The sequence below is a fragment of the Salvelinus sp. IW2-2015 genome, unplaced genomic scaffold, assembly GCF_002910315.2.
Source record: "Salvelinus sp. IW2-2015 unplaced genomic scaffold, ASM291031v2 Un_scaffold786, whole genome shotgun sequence".
Lineage (NCBI taxonomy): Eukaryota > Metazoa > Chordata > Actinopteri > Salmoniformes > Salmonidae > Salvelinus > Salvelinus sp. IW2-2015.
In genome coordinates this window covers 115765-133269 of record NW_019942612.1, presented here as the reverse complement: position 1 = coordinate 133269, position 17505 = coordinate 115765, and the positions used below count along the sequence as shown (strand labels likewise).

At 44.7% G+C, this 17505-nt stretch overlaps 1 protein-coding gene and 1 pseudogene across 1 annotated transcript; one reads left to right on the top strand and one right to left on the bottom strand.

The window, feature by feature from the left end:
• Positions 1–11134, top strand: part of LOC112068898 (CLOCK-interacting pacemaker-like) — a 15995-nt pseudogene extending 4861 nt beyond the window's left edge.
• Positions 11135–11326: 192 nt separating this feature from the next.
• On the bottom strand, positions 11327–16569 carry LOC112068896 (sodium- and chloride-dependent GABA transporter 2-like). Its single transcript, XM_024136119.2, has 4 exons — positions 16495–16569; positions 12592–12688; positions 12104–12274; positions 11327–11856 (listed from the first exon to the last, which is right to left on the bottom strand). Exons 2-4 carry the CDS (start codon positions 12649–12651, stop codon positions 11803–11805), a joined length of 285 nt encoding a protein of 94 aa, XP_023991887.1. The 5' UTR covers positions 12652–12688; positions 16495–16569; the 3' UTR covers positions 11327–11802.
• Between the last annotated feature and the right edge of the window lie 936 nt (positions 16570–17505).

The following is a 17505-nucleotide window of genomic DNA, read 5'->3' as shown; positions in this document are numbered from 1 at the left end:
TAAGAGTTGGCTATAACATGAAGTACAACAAGGTGAGTGTGGTGTGTGTATAAGTGTTTGGACATTATAATACACAGTCATAAAATGTATCCCCATTTCCCCAAACAACCTTCAATTGCATACCACAAAAAAAAAAAAAAAAAAAAAACAATCTGCCAACCTCATAAAAGTCGACATAGCCTGTATTAAAATGCTATGAAAATTGGTAATAATGTTATAAGAAAAAAGTGGGAGGCCTTGTGTAAGTAGGCTCCACAAAATAATTAAATTGCAGTTATGAATAAAATCATGTTAGCCCTACTGTTGCCTTCACCAAGATAAGGGGCCTTTCTGACTACAAGTGCACCTGCTGTAATCCCAAAGAATTACCAAACTAGCATAGACAACACTATTGGCATTTAATTAGCATTATTGTTAATTTTAAAGTAAGGCTACTATTATAATTATTTGGTGATAACCTGGCTGTTTAACAATATTGTCTTAAACACGTTTTAAATAAATACATGTGGACACAAAGGCAGTGTAGAACACCATTACCAATTCATGTATCGCTCTAATAACTTTCAAAAGATTGTCTTGAAGTCCCCCCCCCCCCCCCAAAAGAATGTCTTTTCACATGAATTAATCCACAAAAACGCACAAAATCTGCTGAAATGCACACACAACCAACATCTTTTCTCTTTTGTAGTGTTATGGCAGGGAAAACTGTTTACAGTAGTCTCGCATGTGGTGTGGGAATAATGACAAAAGCGAACCTGAGCTTTGTTTCTCATTGACCTAAAAAGGAAACTGGACCGAGGAATTCAACGAGATGCTCTCAGTTCGTTTGGCTCGGGTGTCTCTGATATGTTGAAGTTCCTTTGGCGTGTGTTCAACTGAAAGAAATATGGGCAAACCGCACTGAGTCACAAAAATTGGATTTAAAGGGACCAAGTGTGAACACTCTAACACACATGGCGGTACAGTTTATGAAGCATTGAAGACTTACCTTTCATATCAGCAATAAATAATTTTCAAAAAACAAAGTAAAATTGATACGCACCTATATAGGTTCCCATATGGACATATCGCCATGTCACATTGCTTGTTTACAGAAGACTGATTGTGCTACCTTGTGCTAATTTATACTGAACAAAAATATTAATGCAGCAATTTCGATTTTACTGATTTACAGTTCATATAAGAAATTAGTAAATGTAAATCCATTAGGCCTATCTATGGAATTCTCTCTACTATTATTCTGACCTTTCACATTCTTAAAATAAAGTGGTGATCCTAACTGACCTAAAACAGGGAATTTTTACTAGGATTAAATGTCAAGGATTGTGAAAAACTGAGTTTAAATGTATTTGGCCAAGGTGTATGTAAACTTCCGACTTCAGCTGTAGGTAGAGTTATTAAAGTGACTATGCATAGATGATAACAACAGAGAGTAGCAGCGGTGTAAAAGAGGGAGGGCATTGCAAATAGTCTGGGTAGCCATTTGATTAGATGTTCAGGTGTCTTAAGGCTTGGGGGTAGAAGCTGTTTTGAAGCCTCTTGGACRTAGACTTGGCCCTCCGGTACCGCTTGCCTTGCGGTAGCAGAGAGAACAGTCTATGACTAGGGTGGCRGGAGTCTTTGACAATTTGTATGGCCTTCCTCTGACACCGCCTGGTATAGAGATCCTGGATGGCAGGACGCTTGACCCCAGTGATGTACTGGGCCTTTCACACCACACTCTGTAGTGCCTTGCAGTCGGAGGCCGAGCAGTTGCCATACCAGGCAGTGATGCAACCAGTCAGGATGCTCTCGATGGTGCAGCTGTAGAACCTTTTGAGAATCTGAGGACCCATGCCAAATATTTTCAGTCTCCTGGGGAATAGGTTTTYTTGTGCCTTCACGGCTGTCTTGGTGTGCTTGGACCATGTTAGTTTGTTGGTGATGTGGACACCAAGGAACGTGAAGCTCTCAATCTGCTCCACTGCAGCCCCGTCGATGAGAATGGGMGCGTGCTCGGTCCTCTTTTTCCTGTAGTCCACAATCATCTCCTTTGTCTTGATRACATTGAGGGAGACGTTGTTGTCCTGGCACCATACGGCCAGGTCTCTGACCTCCTCCTATAGGCTGTCTTGTCGATGATCACTGTTGTCATCTGCAAGCTTAATGATGGTGTTGGAGTCGTGCCTGGCCGTGAAGTCATGAGTGAACAAGGAGTACAGGAGGGGACTGAGCACGCTTCCCTGAGGGGCCGCTGTGTTGAGGATCAGCGTGGCGGATGTGTTATTACCTACCCTTACCACCTGTGGCGGCCTGTCAGGAAGTCCAGGATCCAGTTGCAGAGGGAGTTGTTTAGTCCCAGGGTCCTTAGCTTATTGATGAGCTTTGAGGGCACTATGGTGTTGAACGCTGAGCTGTAGTCAATGAATAGCATTCTCACATAGGTGTTCCTTTTGTCCAGTTGGGAAAGGGCAGTATGGAGTGCAATAGAGATTGCAACATCTGTGGATCTGTTGGGGCGGTATGCAAATTAGAGTGGGTCTAGGGTTTCCACATGATAAAATTAATGTTTTGTCAACTCCGGCAGATTTTGGGCTAACGTCAACAAGTGCTGAAAGATCTTAGAATAGTTGTTTTTGTTTGGGATTTTCAAATGAATAATTTTCCATATTTTACCAATGTTTGTATATAAAAAAAATTGAGGGCAAAAGTGTCTTGAATATCTATTTATATTTGAAGAATTATGGCCATCACTGTTGTGCAACATCTGCTTAAACAATTGACTTCTTTGCTGTGCTAGACTTTTAAGGGATGTTTGCTTTATAAATGTTTTATGTTCTAAATTTTGGAAAAACATGCCAAAATTCTAACGAAATTAGCCCTGTGGCATTTAATAGTGCTATAAAACCAAAACGTTTGGAGATTTCTATTACGTATTTGAATCATCTAATGTTAGAATTAAATAAAGGCCTTAACACTTGTTGGACAATAATCGTAATGGAGTTGACATAAATCCCCAATCGCATTTTATGAAGAAAAAAAGTTGTTCCTTTATGTGGTGTGATAGCTCAGCTATTCCCAAATTTAGCTACTTGTAACTTGTCAGAAATGTCCAGATCAACTAGCTCATGTCAGCTGTTTTTTAAGATATGTTTATTAGCTCATAGATTTTGTTGTAATATTTGAGTCACTCATATCACATAAATACACATAATGGAAACATGTAAAGAATTGCAAGAAAATTTGCTTTAACAGCGCTAAAGTTCCGCTTGTCTTCTGCGGTGYCTTTACCCACGCACGGCTACCGCTTGTGGAACTGTGCTACACCACTTGTCCGGGTTTCTATCGTCTCTCTGGCTGAACCATCAGTGCTCTGTCTGCTAGCAGCATGTGCTCGTTTGCCTAACCCCGCCTTTTTAGGCTCTGCTCACGTGCTCGAGCAGATCCGTGGCAGTCATTGGCCGAGAAGCGTTAAATACGTCATTCTGCCGTACGAGAGCCATGTGGATGTGTTCTGGACCAGCTGACTGATGAACTATGGCACATTTCACATCTGAGAGACACGTGAAATGTAGCAACAATCTAGCATTTCTAATTCACCCTGTAGGGAAGGAAAAACATGTATGCATGTATCTATTTTTAAATCACACCATGTATGTATRTCTTTTTAKATGTATCTATTTTTAAATCACACCATGCTTCCCTGTCGTTCTTTTCTCATTAGTCCAGTTGACAAAGGCTGTTCATTTAGTGTAGCCTAGGGTATAGCAATACAAGTCCAGTAACCCAAAGAAACATGGTATAGAAATAACAGAATAGGTAGAGCTTTGTCCCCATACAATTAGGTAAATTAATAGGATCTCTGTCCCTATGATATTCTGTCCAAAACCTCTCTTAAAATCCTGACGTTCTCATCCAGTCACGTCAGCTCAAAACTCATGTGGTCCCCACCCCTACACGTGCCCAGAAAACGATGTAGTCTTTATTATGCTACATCCTCCCAGATTGCTTGCGCGCGGCCCTTCCGCCCCAATCTCTTGATATCAACTGAAACAGTTTGTCATTCTAGCAAGGGAAGGGTCATCACTAGTCAGCCGAAAAGTCATAAACCCTGAAATATTTATTCAATGTATCTTCTTAAAATTCGATTATAACCTCACTTTAACCTAAACCATACTCCTACCCTTATACTTAAATTACGATCAAAAAGCACATTCTTTTTTTCATAAATGTTTACAATATGCCTGTAGACAATTRTAACTTTGTGGCTGTGGCAACTAGTGGAAACCCGCAGGGAGGTCTAGGAGGCGGGGCCATTTTCAGGTTGGGTACCGATTATCAATTTTGGAATTAGGACTCGTCTCGTAGGATCTAACCGTTAGGCTATAGGTAGTCTTCACATCCCGTTAGCTAGTTTATACATTGAATGAGATAGATGTAATAGAAACGCAGCGATAGACACGCATAGATGACATTCCATAAGGAAAGCGTTGAAAGATAGAGCTAGAAATTAGGTGCTCTAGTCAACAATACGGCGAGACGGAGCGCTATGCAAGTGAAGTCAACCACCAGTGGCAAAGAGTCTAAATTGATATTGGAGGTAAGCTGTTGGTGATTTTCTTTTAAATATACTTTGAGACTTTTGAAACAATAATTTGATGTAAAAGGTGCACTGATCACAGTTGCTTTATATGTGGACTTTTTGACCTGCTGACCATGCTTAAGCAAGTATTAAAACATTTGACAAATATAGTTGTCATGTTCTTTCTTTTGATTTATTTATTAGGCCTAAATATTTCTGACTTATTTCCTGCGTTTTGTATATCGCATTTGCTAATGTGTAAAGCAATAGAGCAAGTTTGTKTGTTCTGCCGAAGTTGTGATGTTACATAAGGGAAAGGGGAGGAGCCCCCAGTTGTGACAGCGCACGTTTGATACCCATCATACACGTTTGTCCTAGTGGCCCTTTGTTTACAAAATAACACCACAGAAAGTTACCTATAAACAATTGCTTAGTCGGAACGTCATAAAACCTGCCATTGGGTATCATCATGTACAAGAAAGTGTCAGTTCTCAGGGGGCTATATAGTCGCACAACCTTACTTTGTGCCCCTCTAAAAAGCTTGAGGTGCAAATATATTTCATTTTGTCAGCTATTGTTTATTACATTGATTTTTAACCAATATTTCTGCTTACAAGTCCCATGACTGACTTAAAGCTCTTCTCCACGAGACACATAGGTTTTCCTCGACAGTTGAAATTCAGCTGACAGTGTGGGTAGTCTAATGGTCAGAACAGAAAGGATGGGGTCGATCGGGTCAGACTCATGGTGGGGCTTTTTRTCTCTCTTATCCTGGACATAAGATACTGTCACTCAAACAGAGAAAATTGAAAGATTTGGGGAAAGAGAGATGGAGGGAGGAAATACCAAATTGTGTAAACATGTCTGTCAGAACAGGGTTGACCTATAGGGTGACAGTGTTACATAAAGAACCACATCCGCATACAGTATATCGCTCTAAAGACTAATCCCACACACATGAATGTGCTAAATCACTTCTGAAGCTCTCATGTCCATGGTAACCACCATGATTTAACGTCTCCCATCATGCCTGGTCAACACATGCAAAAACGGTGTATTTTGTCATGGTGATGTTTAATTAGTGGGTGGATGTGATATTACCAAACACACATAGCCGCAACCCCCCTTCCCCACCCACCCACTATTCTCACGACACGCACGTACAGTCCACACACACGGGACCCTGATGTATCTAGGAGTGAAGAGGAGGAGCCAGGCAAAGGGAACAGGCTGTGGAGGGGGAAGTGACTAAGGAGGAGGAGCTAAATCAGAGATTATGTATCCAGCAGCATAATGTCATTTCAACACATAAAAATATTCAATGAGTAGTTTTTATTTTTTCTGCTACTTGGAGCCAAGGTGTTTCTATTTTTATGACAGTAGCTTTTTGAAGTACCATAGGCCGATGCATTTTAAAACATATTCCATGGAAATGTTACTCAGTGGTGTATTTGGTTCTCCACCAGGACGCAGTATGCCTCTGGAACAGGCTTGTCTAAGTGGGCGAGAGCCACGTGCATCCAGTAAGAATGCCGAAGACAGGAGCAACACTGCCACCCTGCTGGCCTCAAGGAGTACTGCAGACACAGAGTCCAACAGAAGAGGCTCTCGCTGCGGCTCTGAAAAAGATTCRGGATATTCGGGTGAGGGAGAACGTTCCGGACACTCACTCACTCCAAAACGTGTCACTCACCCACCCCCTCGCTCTTTCTCACTCAATGTGTTTCCTGTAAACTCTCACACTGCCAGACTGTGTGACCATCATGAGTCATGACACACAGGGTGACACAGTGTTACACAGGCCAGGCAGTGCAAGTCACAGCTTCCAATAGGATGAATTACTGACTACAGTATGACAAGTATGTGACGTGCAACCAACCAGTCTGAGGTGTTGTATTCCTAGATAGAGAAGGACACACGTGTAGTCTACATGCTCACTGGCCTGTCCCCTCCTCGCCCTCCTTTCGCCTTTCCCCTCTATTTCTGTATCTATTTCTCATTTTTATTTGTTACTCCGTTTAGTTTTGCTGTCCTATGATTGGTCACCTCCTGCCATGTCTTTCTTCACAGTTTCATGCTCTCGTCCTGCCACCTCTTCAATGCTTTTCAATTAGGAACATTGTTTAATTGGAAATTTGGTTTACTTTATCAATTGACTACTGAAATGGAACTGACCTCAAGCCTGTAGACCTCAAGCCTGTAGACCTCAAGCCTGTAGACCTCAAGCCTGTAGACCTCAAGCCTGTAGACCTCAAGCCTGTAGACCTCAAGCCTGTAGACCTCAAGCCTGTAGACCTCAAGCCTGTAGACCTCAAGCCTGTAGTCTACTCAGTAGTATTGCTGATAGAATTCCTTTATGATGAGTAGTAGATTACTGTCCTTGATGACGTGTGAGTATGACCTCACAGATACACATGACTCACTCAGTAACCAGTGGGAAACGGTATAAACATAATTGTGTGTCATTTCTTGTGAGGACAGCTCCCATCCCCCCTGTATTCCCCTTCAATCCGTCTGTATTTCTTCAATTCTTTACACTCATCTCTTCCCTTAACTTGCTTCTCTCTCTCTCRCCCCTTCTTCCTCTCCTCCAGACAACAACAGCTGCACAGACTGGCTCCATGCGGATAGAGAGAACCAGGGCAGCAGCGTGAGTGAGCCCAGGGAAGGGGAGGGTCTTCAGAGCCAGGTCAAGCCCGAGCAGGCCCCTCTCCAGGGGAATCACATCCTGGTCCCCAGCCCAGGAAGCCCTGACCTCACTGGCTCCATCTTCATCATCAAGAACGTGGTGCTCAAAGAGGTGGGAGGCAGGCTTGAGGTCAGTTCCATTTCAGTAGTCAATTGATAAAGTAAACCAAATTTCCATTTAAAAAATGTTCCTAATTGAAAAGCATTGAAGAGGTGGCAGGACGAGAGCATGAAACTGTGAAGAAAGACATGGCAGGAGGTGACCAATCATAGGACAGCAAAACTAAATGGAGTAACAAATAAAAATGAGAAATAGATACAGAAATAGAGGGGACAGGCGAAAGGAGGGCGGGGAGGGGACAGGCGAAAGGAGGGCGGGGAGGGGACAGGCAAAAGGAGGGCGAGGAGGGGACAGGCGAAAGGAGGGCGAGGAGGGGACAGGCGGAGGAGGAAGACAAGGTGATGGGGACAGGTACAGGTGGAAGAGGAGGTGACCGGTAGATGAGGAGGAGTAGACAGATGTTAGGAGTGACAGGGACATGTGGAGGAGGAAGAGGAGAGGGGTGACAGGGACAGATGGAAGAGGAGGTGACAAGTGGAAGAGGAGAGGGGTGACAGGTACAGGTGGAGGAGGTGACAGGTACAGGTGGAGGAGGAAGAGGAGGAGGTGACAAGTGGAAGTGACAGGTACAGGTGGAAGAGGAAGAGGAGGTGACCGGTAGATGAGGAGGAGTAGACAGATGGAGGAGGTGACAGGTACAGGTGGAGGAGGAAGAGGAGAGGGGTGACAGGTACAGGTGGAGGAGGTGACAGGTACAGGTGGAGGAGGTGACAGGTACAGGTGGAGGATGAAGAGGAGGTGAAGGTACAGGAGGAGGAGGAAGAGGTGACAGGAGGAAGAGGAGGTGACAGGTACAGGTGGAGGAGGAAGAGGAGGAGGTGACAAGTGGAAGAGGAGTGACAGGTAACAGGTGGAAGAGGAAGAGGAGGTGACCGGTAGATGAGGAGGAGTAGACAGATGGAGGAGGTGACAGGTACAGGTGGAGGAGGAAGAGGAGGTGACAGGTACAGGTGGAGGAGGTGACAGGTACAGGTGTAGGAGGTGACAGGTACAGGTGGAGGATGAAGAGAGGTGACAAGTACAGGAGGAGGAGGAAGAGGTGGACAGGAGGAAGAGGAGTTGACAGGTACAGGTGGAGTAGGAAGAGAAGGTGACAGGGACAGGTAGAAGAGGTGACAGGGACTGGAGGAAGAGGGGGTTACGGGTGGAAGAGGAGGTGATGGGGACAGGTGGAGGAGGAAGAAGGGGGTTACAGGTGGAGGAGGAAGAGGAGGTGACGGGGACAGAGTGTGAGGAAGAAAGCATCTGGAAATGAGTTGTCTAATAAATGTCACTGTGAACCAGGTCAGAATGACCAAATGGTTTTAGGGATGTATTTGATGGCACAAGACTCATCCTTGTTCACAATCCTCCTACAGCAAGTCCGCTCAAATAAGTTTCCCTTTTCTTTACAGTATGTGTTAGCACGAGGAGTTGCCCTCTTTCTCTCATCTTCCTTCATCTTTCCTTTCTTTTTGGCTTCAATTACCCCCCCCCCCCCCCAGAATGGCTCAGACCATCACCTCCAGAACCAGCTAAACTGGGAGAACAGAGGAGGAAGCTCCAATGAACTCTGGCCCCTGTCATGTGATCCTGGTTCAGCAGCCCAGTGAAGCCTCGGCCTCACCCGCATCCCCAAAGCCCAACAGAACACAGTCCTGGAGATCTGACAGCACAGCTATGAAAACAAAAAGCAGAACCTACCTGCCCATTCTTAAGTCCTACCCTCGTATCGCTCCCCATCCCAGTAAGAAGCCATCTGACAAGACCCCAGTGGACCCCCATGGTAAGGGGACTGGCAGGGAGGACCAAAGCCAGGACAAGAGGATGTGTACAGAGGACAAGAGGGATGAGGTGTCCACTACTACTCACTTACTGACACCATCCAGAAAACATGTCCGCAAGCAGCCAGACCCCAAGAGAAGCCTGTCCCACTGGAGGAGCCCTGCCTCCTCCCACTCCCCCAGCCCCCGCTCTCCCTCCACACTTTCCAGCTTTGTCTCCCGCTCTATGTCCAGCTCCGACACCACCACTGCCTCCTCCTCTTCCGGTGGCTCCTCTCCCCTATCGGCCAGGAGGTGGCCCCGCAGGCACGGTCCAGGCCTGTCCCTGTTCAGTGCGGCGCGTGACAGGCGCTTCCTGAACACGGTGGGCATCCTAAGCCAGTCAGGCCTGCTTGACATCACGCTGCGCACCCAGGACCTCCTCCGCCAGAGCAACGCCACAGACCGAGACATCGCCCAGCTCCGCCAGCACACACAGCTGCTGTACCAGGCTGCCAACCACCACAACAACAACCCCTATAACAGTGACCCTGATAATAACGACCCCAATGCCAACACAGCCAATGCGGGCTGGGAGAGGATACACCAGGCTATGGCTCAGTCAGGCTGCTACCCCAGCCTCGAGAACCTGAGGAGTGAAGAGGATCACAACACTTATAGTCCAGAGCCAGGAGTGGGAGGGGACGCCAGTTTCAAGAGAGATTCAGTTGACCCTAATATTGCCACTCGTACCCACAATGGGTTGGAGGCCCCGGCCCAACCCTCGCCCCTCCTGGCCCCCATGTCAGATCTGCTCCCACAGTACTGCCCTGTTTCCCTGTCACAGCATTCTCCAGTCAGCATCACCACGTCCCGCTCTCACTCTGGGCAGGCCAGTGCCAAACCCCCTGAGACAGTCACCATCATGCCCCCTGACAGTTCCACCCATGGTGGTCTTCTCTAGCACCTGCCCAAGGAAAGACAGGGCACCTGGCCAGTTTGTAACCCTCTAACAGTCACTTCACTTCAGCTCCAACGAACCCAAAGTATGTAGTCTGTATAGTAACATGTTTCTGACGGTTACCCCGACAGAGACATTAATAGCCTCCCAAAAAAAGACTATGTTTTGGCCTCTTCAAAGACTGCTTGAGGAAATTCCTAGAGAGGCTGAGGGGAAGAGGTTGAAGGTTTAATGACGCGTGAGACAATGTCGACAGGACAGCACTATGCTACACTGTATATTTCTGGACAGCGTCTGAATACTACTCATTGCCTGCCATAAAAACTCAGCTTCAGCTTACCATTTAGTGAGCTGAATATCAAGACTTGTTGCATTTTGATAAACTTCACTACGTATAGAGAAATTATACTGACAATGTACATTATTTTTGTATTTGCCATATATAAAACAGACTGACCAGGTAAATTCAGGTGAAAGTTATGATCCCTTATTTATGTCATCTGTTAAATACACCTCAATCAGTTAGTGTAGATGAAGGGGAGAACACAGGTTAAAGAAGGATTTTTAAGTGCCTTTGAACAACAGGCTATGGTAGTAGGTGCCAGGCGCACTGGTTTGAGTGTGTCAAGAACTGCAACGCTGCTGGGTTTTTCACGCTCAACAGTTTCCTATATGTATCAAGAATGGTTCACCACCCAAAGGCCATACATTGGAGTCAACATGGGCCAGCATCCCTGTGGAACGCTTTCCACTCCTTGTAGAGTCCATGTCCTGGTGAATTGAGGCTGTTCTGAAGGCACAAGGGGGTGGAACTCAATATTCCTAATGTGTTGTACACTCTGTGTATAAACGTATCGTATGGTTAAAGATGTCATTGAAACATAAAAGGCTATCTCATTCAGGATCTTGAAGATCCTACCAGGGAATTATGTATTAACATTGGTCTTTGATTGTTTTAGTATTGACAAAACCAGGTGTGTGTGTGTTTGCTTCTTGAGTCTCAMCTAAGGGAATGCCAATACACACATTTCTATGTGACATAAAGACAGTTWATTTTTTTATCTACTTTAATTTGTGTTTTTAGATAAGCATTATTTTGTGGGGAATTCATCAATGTTTCTGATGTCTAATAAGGATTATAAAAATGTAATTGAGGTAAAGCACTAATTTACGTAACAAAAATGCTATTAGTTAAAGTTGCTTTTATATTGGCCAAAAATGGTCTTTCATAATAAGAAAGTGACAGAATGAGATGATGAGATGACCTTTTAATAGTGACTACAACTGCTACCATGTAAACTGGAGTGACTTCAGAAAGGTACATCATGAGCTGCCAGTAACCCATGTTAAGCCTTGAGTGGGGACAGTTGAAAGAACATTGTGTTTTGTTTAGTACAATGACCATCTGCAGTGTCTCTAGGTTGCTCGCTCTGTGCTTGGGCTATGTTCTTTCAAATGTATTGTGGTGACGCACTGTTCAAATATGGAACATGATGACTGTATTGAAACATGCACCATTGTTCATTATCAATGGTATTCTATCAACATGTTGGTAAGGATACAAGAGTGCAGCTAGATGTTGTGTTAAGATACATGATCAGTATACAAAGAACTTTGACGCAGAAGCTTTTCTAGGTGTGTGTCAGTTCATTTGTCCGTGGGTTCCCCTGCTGCGGTCATGAGTACCTCCATCTCTGCTCCAGAGGTCATGTGCTCCGGCTTAGTCTTTCTATTCCCGGGTCAACGGGAGGTCATGTTTCGGCCGACACGGGTGGAGATAACGCTGGTGAGTTGAGGGGAAAGTCAGCACATCAACATGTKAAAACTGGTTAATGATTCAAGTGAGTTAGTTGGTTTCTTAAATACTTTCTGGTCATTTTGCAGTGAATAAATTATACCTCCCACTCAGTTTACAAAAATAATTTTAGATCTATAAGTCCTCCAATTTGATCCTTTAAACATAATTATCCTATGACCAATCCATGAAGAAAACCGTGTTTGAACACCGGTCACAGGTCAGTCACACTCACCTCTCTATGACTGCCTGTCCCGGTGCAGATCTGCAGCAGGGCCCACCCGGGGACCAGGACGATGGAGGAGWYGGCCAACAGCCAGCCCAGAACATGCACCCATCCTGGGTACACATACCAGCAGTTGAAGGTCAGGGGCTGGTACTCCACCAGAGAGCAGATGAGCGACACCTGGGAGAGACGAGAGGAAATTAGGATTTCTTCAACATGAAGATATGCTTTTAACATTTAAAGMAACTCCAGATCAGTCGTTTTTGTTGCTCTTGAGAACACTATCATAATTTTATCTCTCGAAGACGTGAGCATGTGAATAGTTGCTTGTGTAAAGCAAGTGAAAGTTCATGCAACAGGTTCCTTCTGCTTAATAGCTGAGCTGCCATGAATGTATAACCTATTGCAGTGTGATAGTGCCATCTGTTGGTGTCTTATAGAATTGCACAACCTTGAGTCTTGCATGCCATTACTGCCCATCAAAGCCTGGAACTCACCAGGGAAACCAGAGGGGTCATGTAGAGCCAGAAGAGCTTGAAGATGGGGTTAGGCCTCATTCCTATCGTGTCCTCTATCACACCATACACTCTGCACCTGGTGGGTTAGATTGGGTAGAGACAGACATGTTAATGTGTCCGAGTGGCGCAGCAGTCTAAGGCACTGCATCTCAGCGCAAGAGGTGTCACTACAGTCCCTGGTTTGATTCCAGGCTGTATCACATTTGGCCGTGATTGGGAGTCCCGTAGGGCGGCACGCAATTGGCCCAGCATTGGCCGGGGTAGGCCGTCATTGTAAATAAGAATTTGTTCTTTACTGACTTACCTAGTTAAATTAAATAAATATCTAGATGTTGGCATGTTGCATTGATATCAGGTTTATCATCTCAATAAGACTGATACTGGAATGATACTGGTTTGTATTTATATAGGATTCTATGGCACCACAGTGTTTATATGTATATGTTATATATCTTTTATTGGGCATGCAATCATTGACAGAAATATATTCCAGTTTAGTTCACAAGCGTTTCGCTACACCCGAAATAACATCTGCTAAACACGTGTATGTGACCAATATAATTTGATCAGCCTCGCCAAATATCCATTCCATGGCCRCGAACACAGAGAGGAAGAGCAGGCAGGTTCCGTTACAGGCATAGTAGTCAAACAGCTGGAACACATACATCCCACCATGGGGACAGGAGAAGAGAGTTTTGAGTAGACCACAGCTACACACACACACACACACATGGTGAGAGAGAGACACAGCGAGAGGGGTGAGAGACAGCAGCACCTGACACTGCCCACCTCCACTATACCCCCCCAGATGACCAGCACATGCAGCCTAGAGAAACAGACTGGTAGAGATTGTACACAAACAAACATGGTCTTTAATGTTGTGGCCAACTGGAAGATCAAGCTATGTTGAATCCGTAAACTTACTCCCAGAATTCAGTGGCTGCAAAGGCTGAGTTCATCTGTCTGGTTTGAGAGTGGAAGTCTACACAGGCCTCTAATCAGGTAGAGAGAACATAATGTATGATACTGTACAATACACAGTACAATACATGCGTTTAAATGGTCTAAGTTCCTCATTTGTTCAGCTGATCATCATTTGAATAACCAGTGCACCTTCTCCTTCATGGACTCACCTCCACCATTTTTGTAGCAGAGGTAGGGGAACTTCCACATGTTACCTAGGCCCATCACCTTCACCAACATTTCCTTCTGACCCAGGTCGTCATCCTTTCTTTTTCTTTTGTCCCGTCTCTCCCATATGTCTGTCCGTCCATTGTGTTCTGAACGCTGGTATCTATTCCAAGTTCAGCCAGCATGACTGAAGCAGCATGAGTCTGAAATGTACTCATTGACTCAGACAGACACATTCCAACTGCTACCGTTGAGTTTGGACAACTACAATCCTTCAATAAGTTACTGAGTCCTGAAAGGACCCTACTCAAAGACATGGGCTCTAGAGTACATCAATAAGTTAGCATGATGACAATTTACAAATCGGGAGGAATTGCATTCCATCTCCTTGCACTCATAAAGTTGTTTATTTAATTTAAATCAAAGGGGCTTTTGCTTTGTCTCAACGATTAACACCTGTCTTCTCTTTATATCTATGTCCACAGTTCCCAAGACACGATCCAGCTTCTGGAGGGCCAGAATCTTAACAGTAATTGGCTGTCTATTGTTTCTGACTGTTGTTCTGTTGTGGAAGAGAGGAGCCGCAGTCAGAGAGACCTCCACTCTGACTCCCAAGTCTGACCACGGCATGATCCAGTCCTCATAGCAGGTACTGTCTCAACGTCAACAGTGAAGAGGCAACTCCGGGATGTTGAAAAGAAAAAGCCATATCTCAGACTGGCCAATAAAAAGAAAATATTAAGATGGGCAAAAGACAGACACTGGACAATGGAACTCGCTGTTGATGTTGAGACTGGTGTTTTGCGTGTACTATTTAATGAAGCTGCCAGTTGAGGACTTGTGAGGTATCTGTTTCTCAAACTAGACACTCTAATGTACTTGTCCTCTTGCTCAGTTGTGCACCGGGGCCTCCCACTCCTCTTTCTTTTCTGGTTAGAGCCAGTTTGCGCTGTTCTGTGAAGAGAGTAGTACACAACGTTGTACAAAGAAGGCCAGTTTTATTGCTTCTTTCATCAGAACGACAGTTTTCAGCTGTGCTAACATAATTGCAAAAGGGTTTTCTAATGATCAATTAGCCTTTTTAAGCGATAAACTTGGATTAGCTAACACAACGTGCCATTGGAACACAGGAGTGATGTTTGCTGATAACGGGTCTCTGTACGCCTATGTAGATATTCCATAAAATATCTCCCATTTCCAGCTACAATAGTCATTTACAACATTAACAATGTCTACATTGTATTTCTGATCAATTTGATGTCATTTTATTGGACACAAAATGTGTTTTTCTTTCAAAAACAAGGACATTTCTAAGTGATAAAGATCTCATTCCATAGCATGATTAGTGTCTGTGTGTCTGACTGGAAGGTACCAGGGAGAGAATGGCTCGGGGCCAGACCCTGGTCTCTACACAATGAGGACAGTATTTACAGCTGATACTGTTTGCTATGAATTATTTGTAACCTTGTGACCCATTCCCTACATCTGTTGTTTGGCATGAACATCCAGGAGGATGGACTTTGCTATAAAATTCTGTGGCTCAAATCCGCTCGTTGAGTTCTCAGTGATCACCTCCAGGTGTGATTACCGACCAGCTCCATTACTGCAGTAATTAAATAATAAAGTTGACTTGTTTTGAAGAAATGTAAAAGTCTCTCCTTTTTTATTACAATAATTTCACTACACKGGTCAACATTCACAAGGCCTCAGGGCCAGACGGATTACCAGGATGTGTACTCCGAGCATGCATTGACTAACTGGCAAGTGTCTTCACTGACATTTTCAACCTCTCCCTGTCCGAGTCTGTAATACCAACATGTTTCAAGCAGACCACCATAGTCCCTGTGCCCAAGAACACTAAGGAAACCTGCRTAAATGACTACCGACCCYTAGCACTCACGTCRGTAGCCATGAAGTGCCTTGAAAGGGTGGTCATGGCTCACATCAACACCATTATCACAGAAACCCTAGACCCACTCCAATTTGCGTACCACCCCAACAGATCCACAAATGATGCAATCTCTATTTCACTCCACACTGCCCTTTCACACCTGGAGAAAAATAACACCTATGTGAGAATGCTATTCATTGACTACAGCTCAGCGTTCAACACCATAGTGCCCTCAAAGATCGACAGTAAGCGTAGGACCCTGGGACTAAACACCCAGTTCATCACTGGGGACAAGCTTCCTGCCGTCCACGACCTCTACACCAGGTGGTGTCAGTGGAAGGCCCAAAACATTGTCAACGACTCCAGCCACCCTAGTCATAGACTGTTCTCTCTGCTACCGCATGGCAAGTGGTAGGGGAACACCAAGTCTAGGTCCAAAAGGCTTCTTAACAGCTTCTACCCCCAAGCCATGAAACTCCTGAACATCTGAGTCAGATATATTGATTAAGTTATTTGTAATCTTTCAAAAACCTTGAAATATGGTAGGCCTATGTTCAAACGTCTGCAAGCTTCAACATGAGTGTGGTATCCATTTGAGAAAGTCTCTGTTACTCTTTATAATAACTGTGAGCGGACCAAGTCATTTGGTGTCACTTTAAAGTGGAAAGGTGGAATAAACTAGTCAGGAGTAGGTTTTCTTGATTGAACACAGTTCTCTATTGAGAGATTTCTGACAATACAAACACTCCAACACAGTCAGTGAGAATCTCCCAAGGAACAGCATACATCTTCTTCTTTAGATGAAACAGMAACACKAGACGATTACCTCTAAACTATAATAACAACCACAGATTTSTCACCGTCTTAATGGATCTTCTTCGATCGCTCCCCTCTCTTGGTAGCCATTCTACAGAGATCGTTTGTCTTCCCCCCTCTGCTGGTTCCATCCTCTCTCTTATAGGGGAAAGAGAATCAGTCATTAGTACCGTCAGCTGTGCTTAATTGCCTCTGGTTACCTTGTCTCACATGCCTTGTTGGGCTACTATCCGTGAGCCCAGCCTGCCCTCTGGTGGTCCTTCCACATAACTTTATCTTTGAATAATCCAAATAAATCTTTATAAATGCTGTTTCTCAGGGAAATGTAGTCACAGGGGGTGTACTGGACAGCAGTRGCCACCAGGGGTTCAAGGGGGATATCAATAAGGACAGCACCTCCCCACTATTCTCCCCCCATCCCTACCTCCATGTGGAGGRTGCCCGCCTCGCTACCACGGCAACCCTTACTGTGCTCGGAGACCTCCGAGACAGTGTGCATTACATTACCTTCCTCGGGTGGGTTTATGTAGCGTTCATTATGATGTTAAATGCACTTTTTTTAAATGCAATTTGATATGATTACATTTGAATTTGATCTATAGACAATCCAATATACATTTGTGCTGATATACTGAACATGGTACAAATACAGTACTTATCACATAATGTGTTGAATCCACTCGTGTCACAATGTTTCCTTCTGTTGGCTGTACTATCCTGAGGGCAGACTGTTTCCTTCCGTTGGCTGTACTCTCCTGAGGGCAGACTGTTTCCTTCTGTTGGCTGTACTCTCCCGAGGGCAAGACTGTTTCCTTCTGTTGGCTGTACTCTCCCGAGGGCAGACTGTTTCCTTCTGTTGGCTGTACTCTCCGGGGCAGACTGTTTCCTTCTGTTGGCTGTACTCTCCCGAGGGCAGACTGTTTCCTTCTGTTGGCTGTATCTCCCGAGGGCAGACTGTTTCCTTCTGTTGGCTGTACTCTCCCGAGGGCAGACTGTTTCCTTCTGTTTGCTGTACTCTCCCGAGGGCAGACTGTTTCCTTCTGTTGGCTGTACTC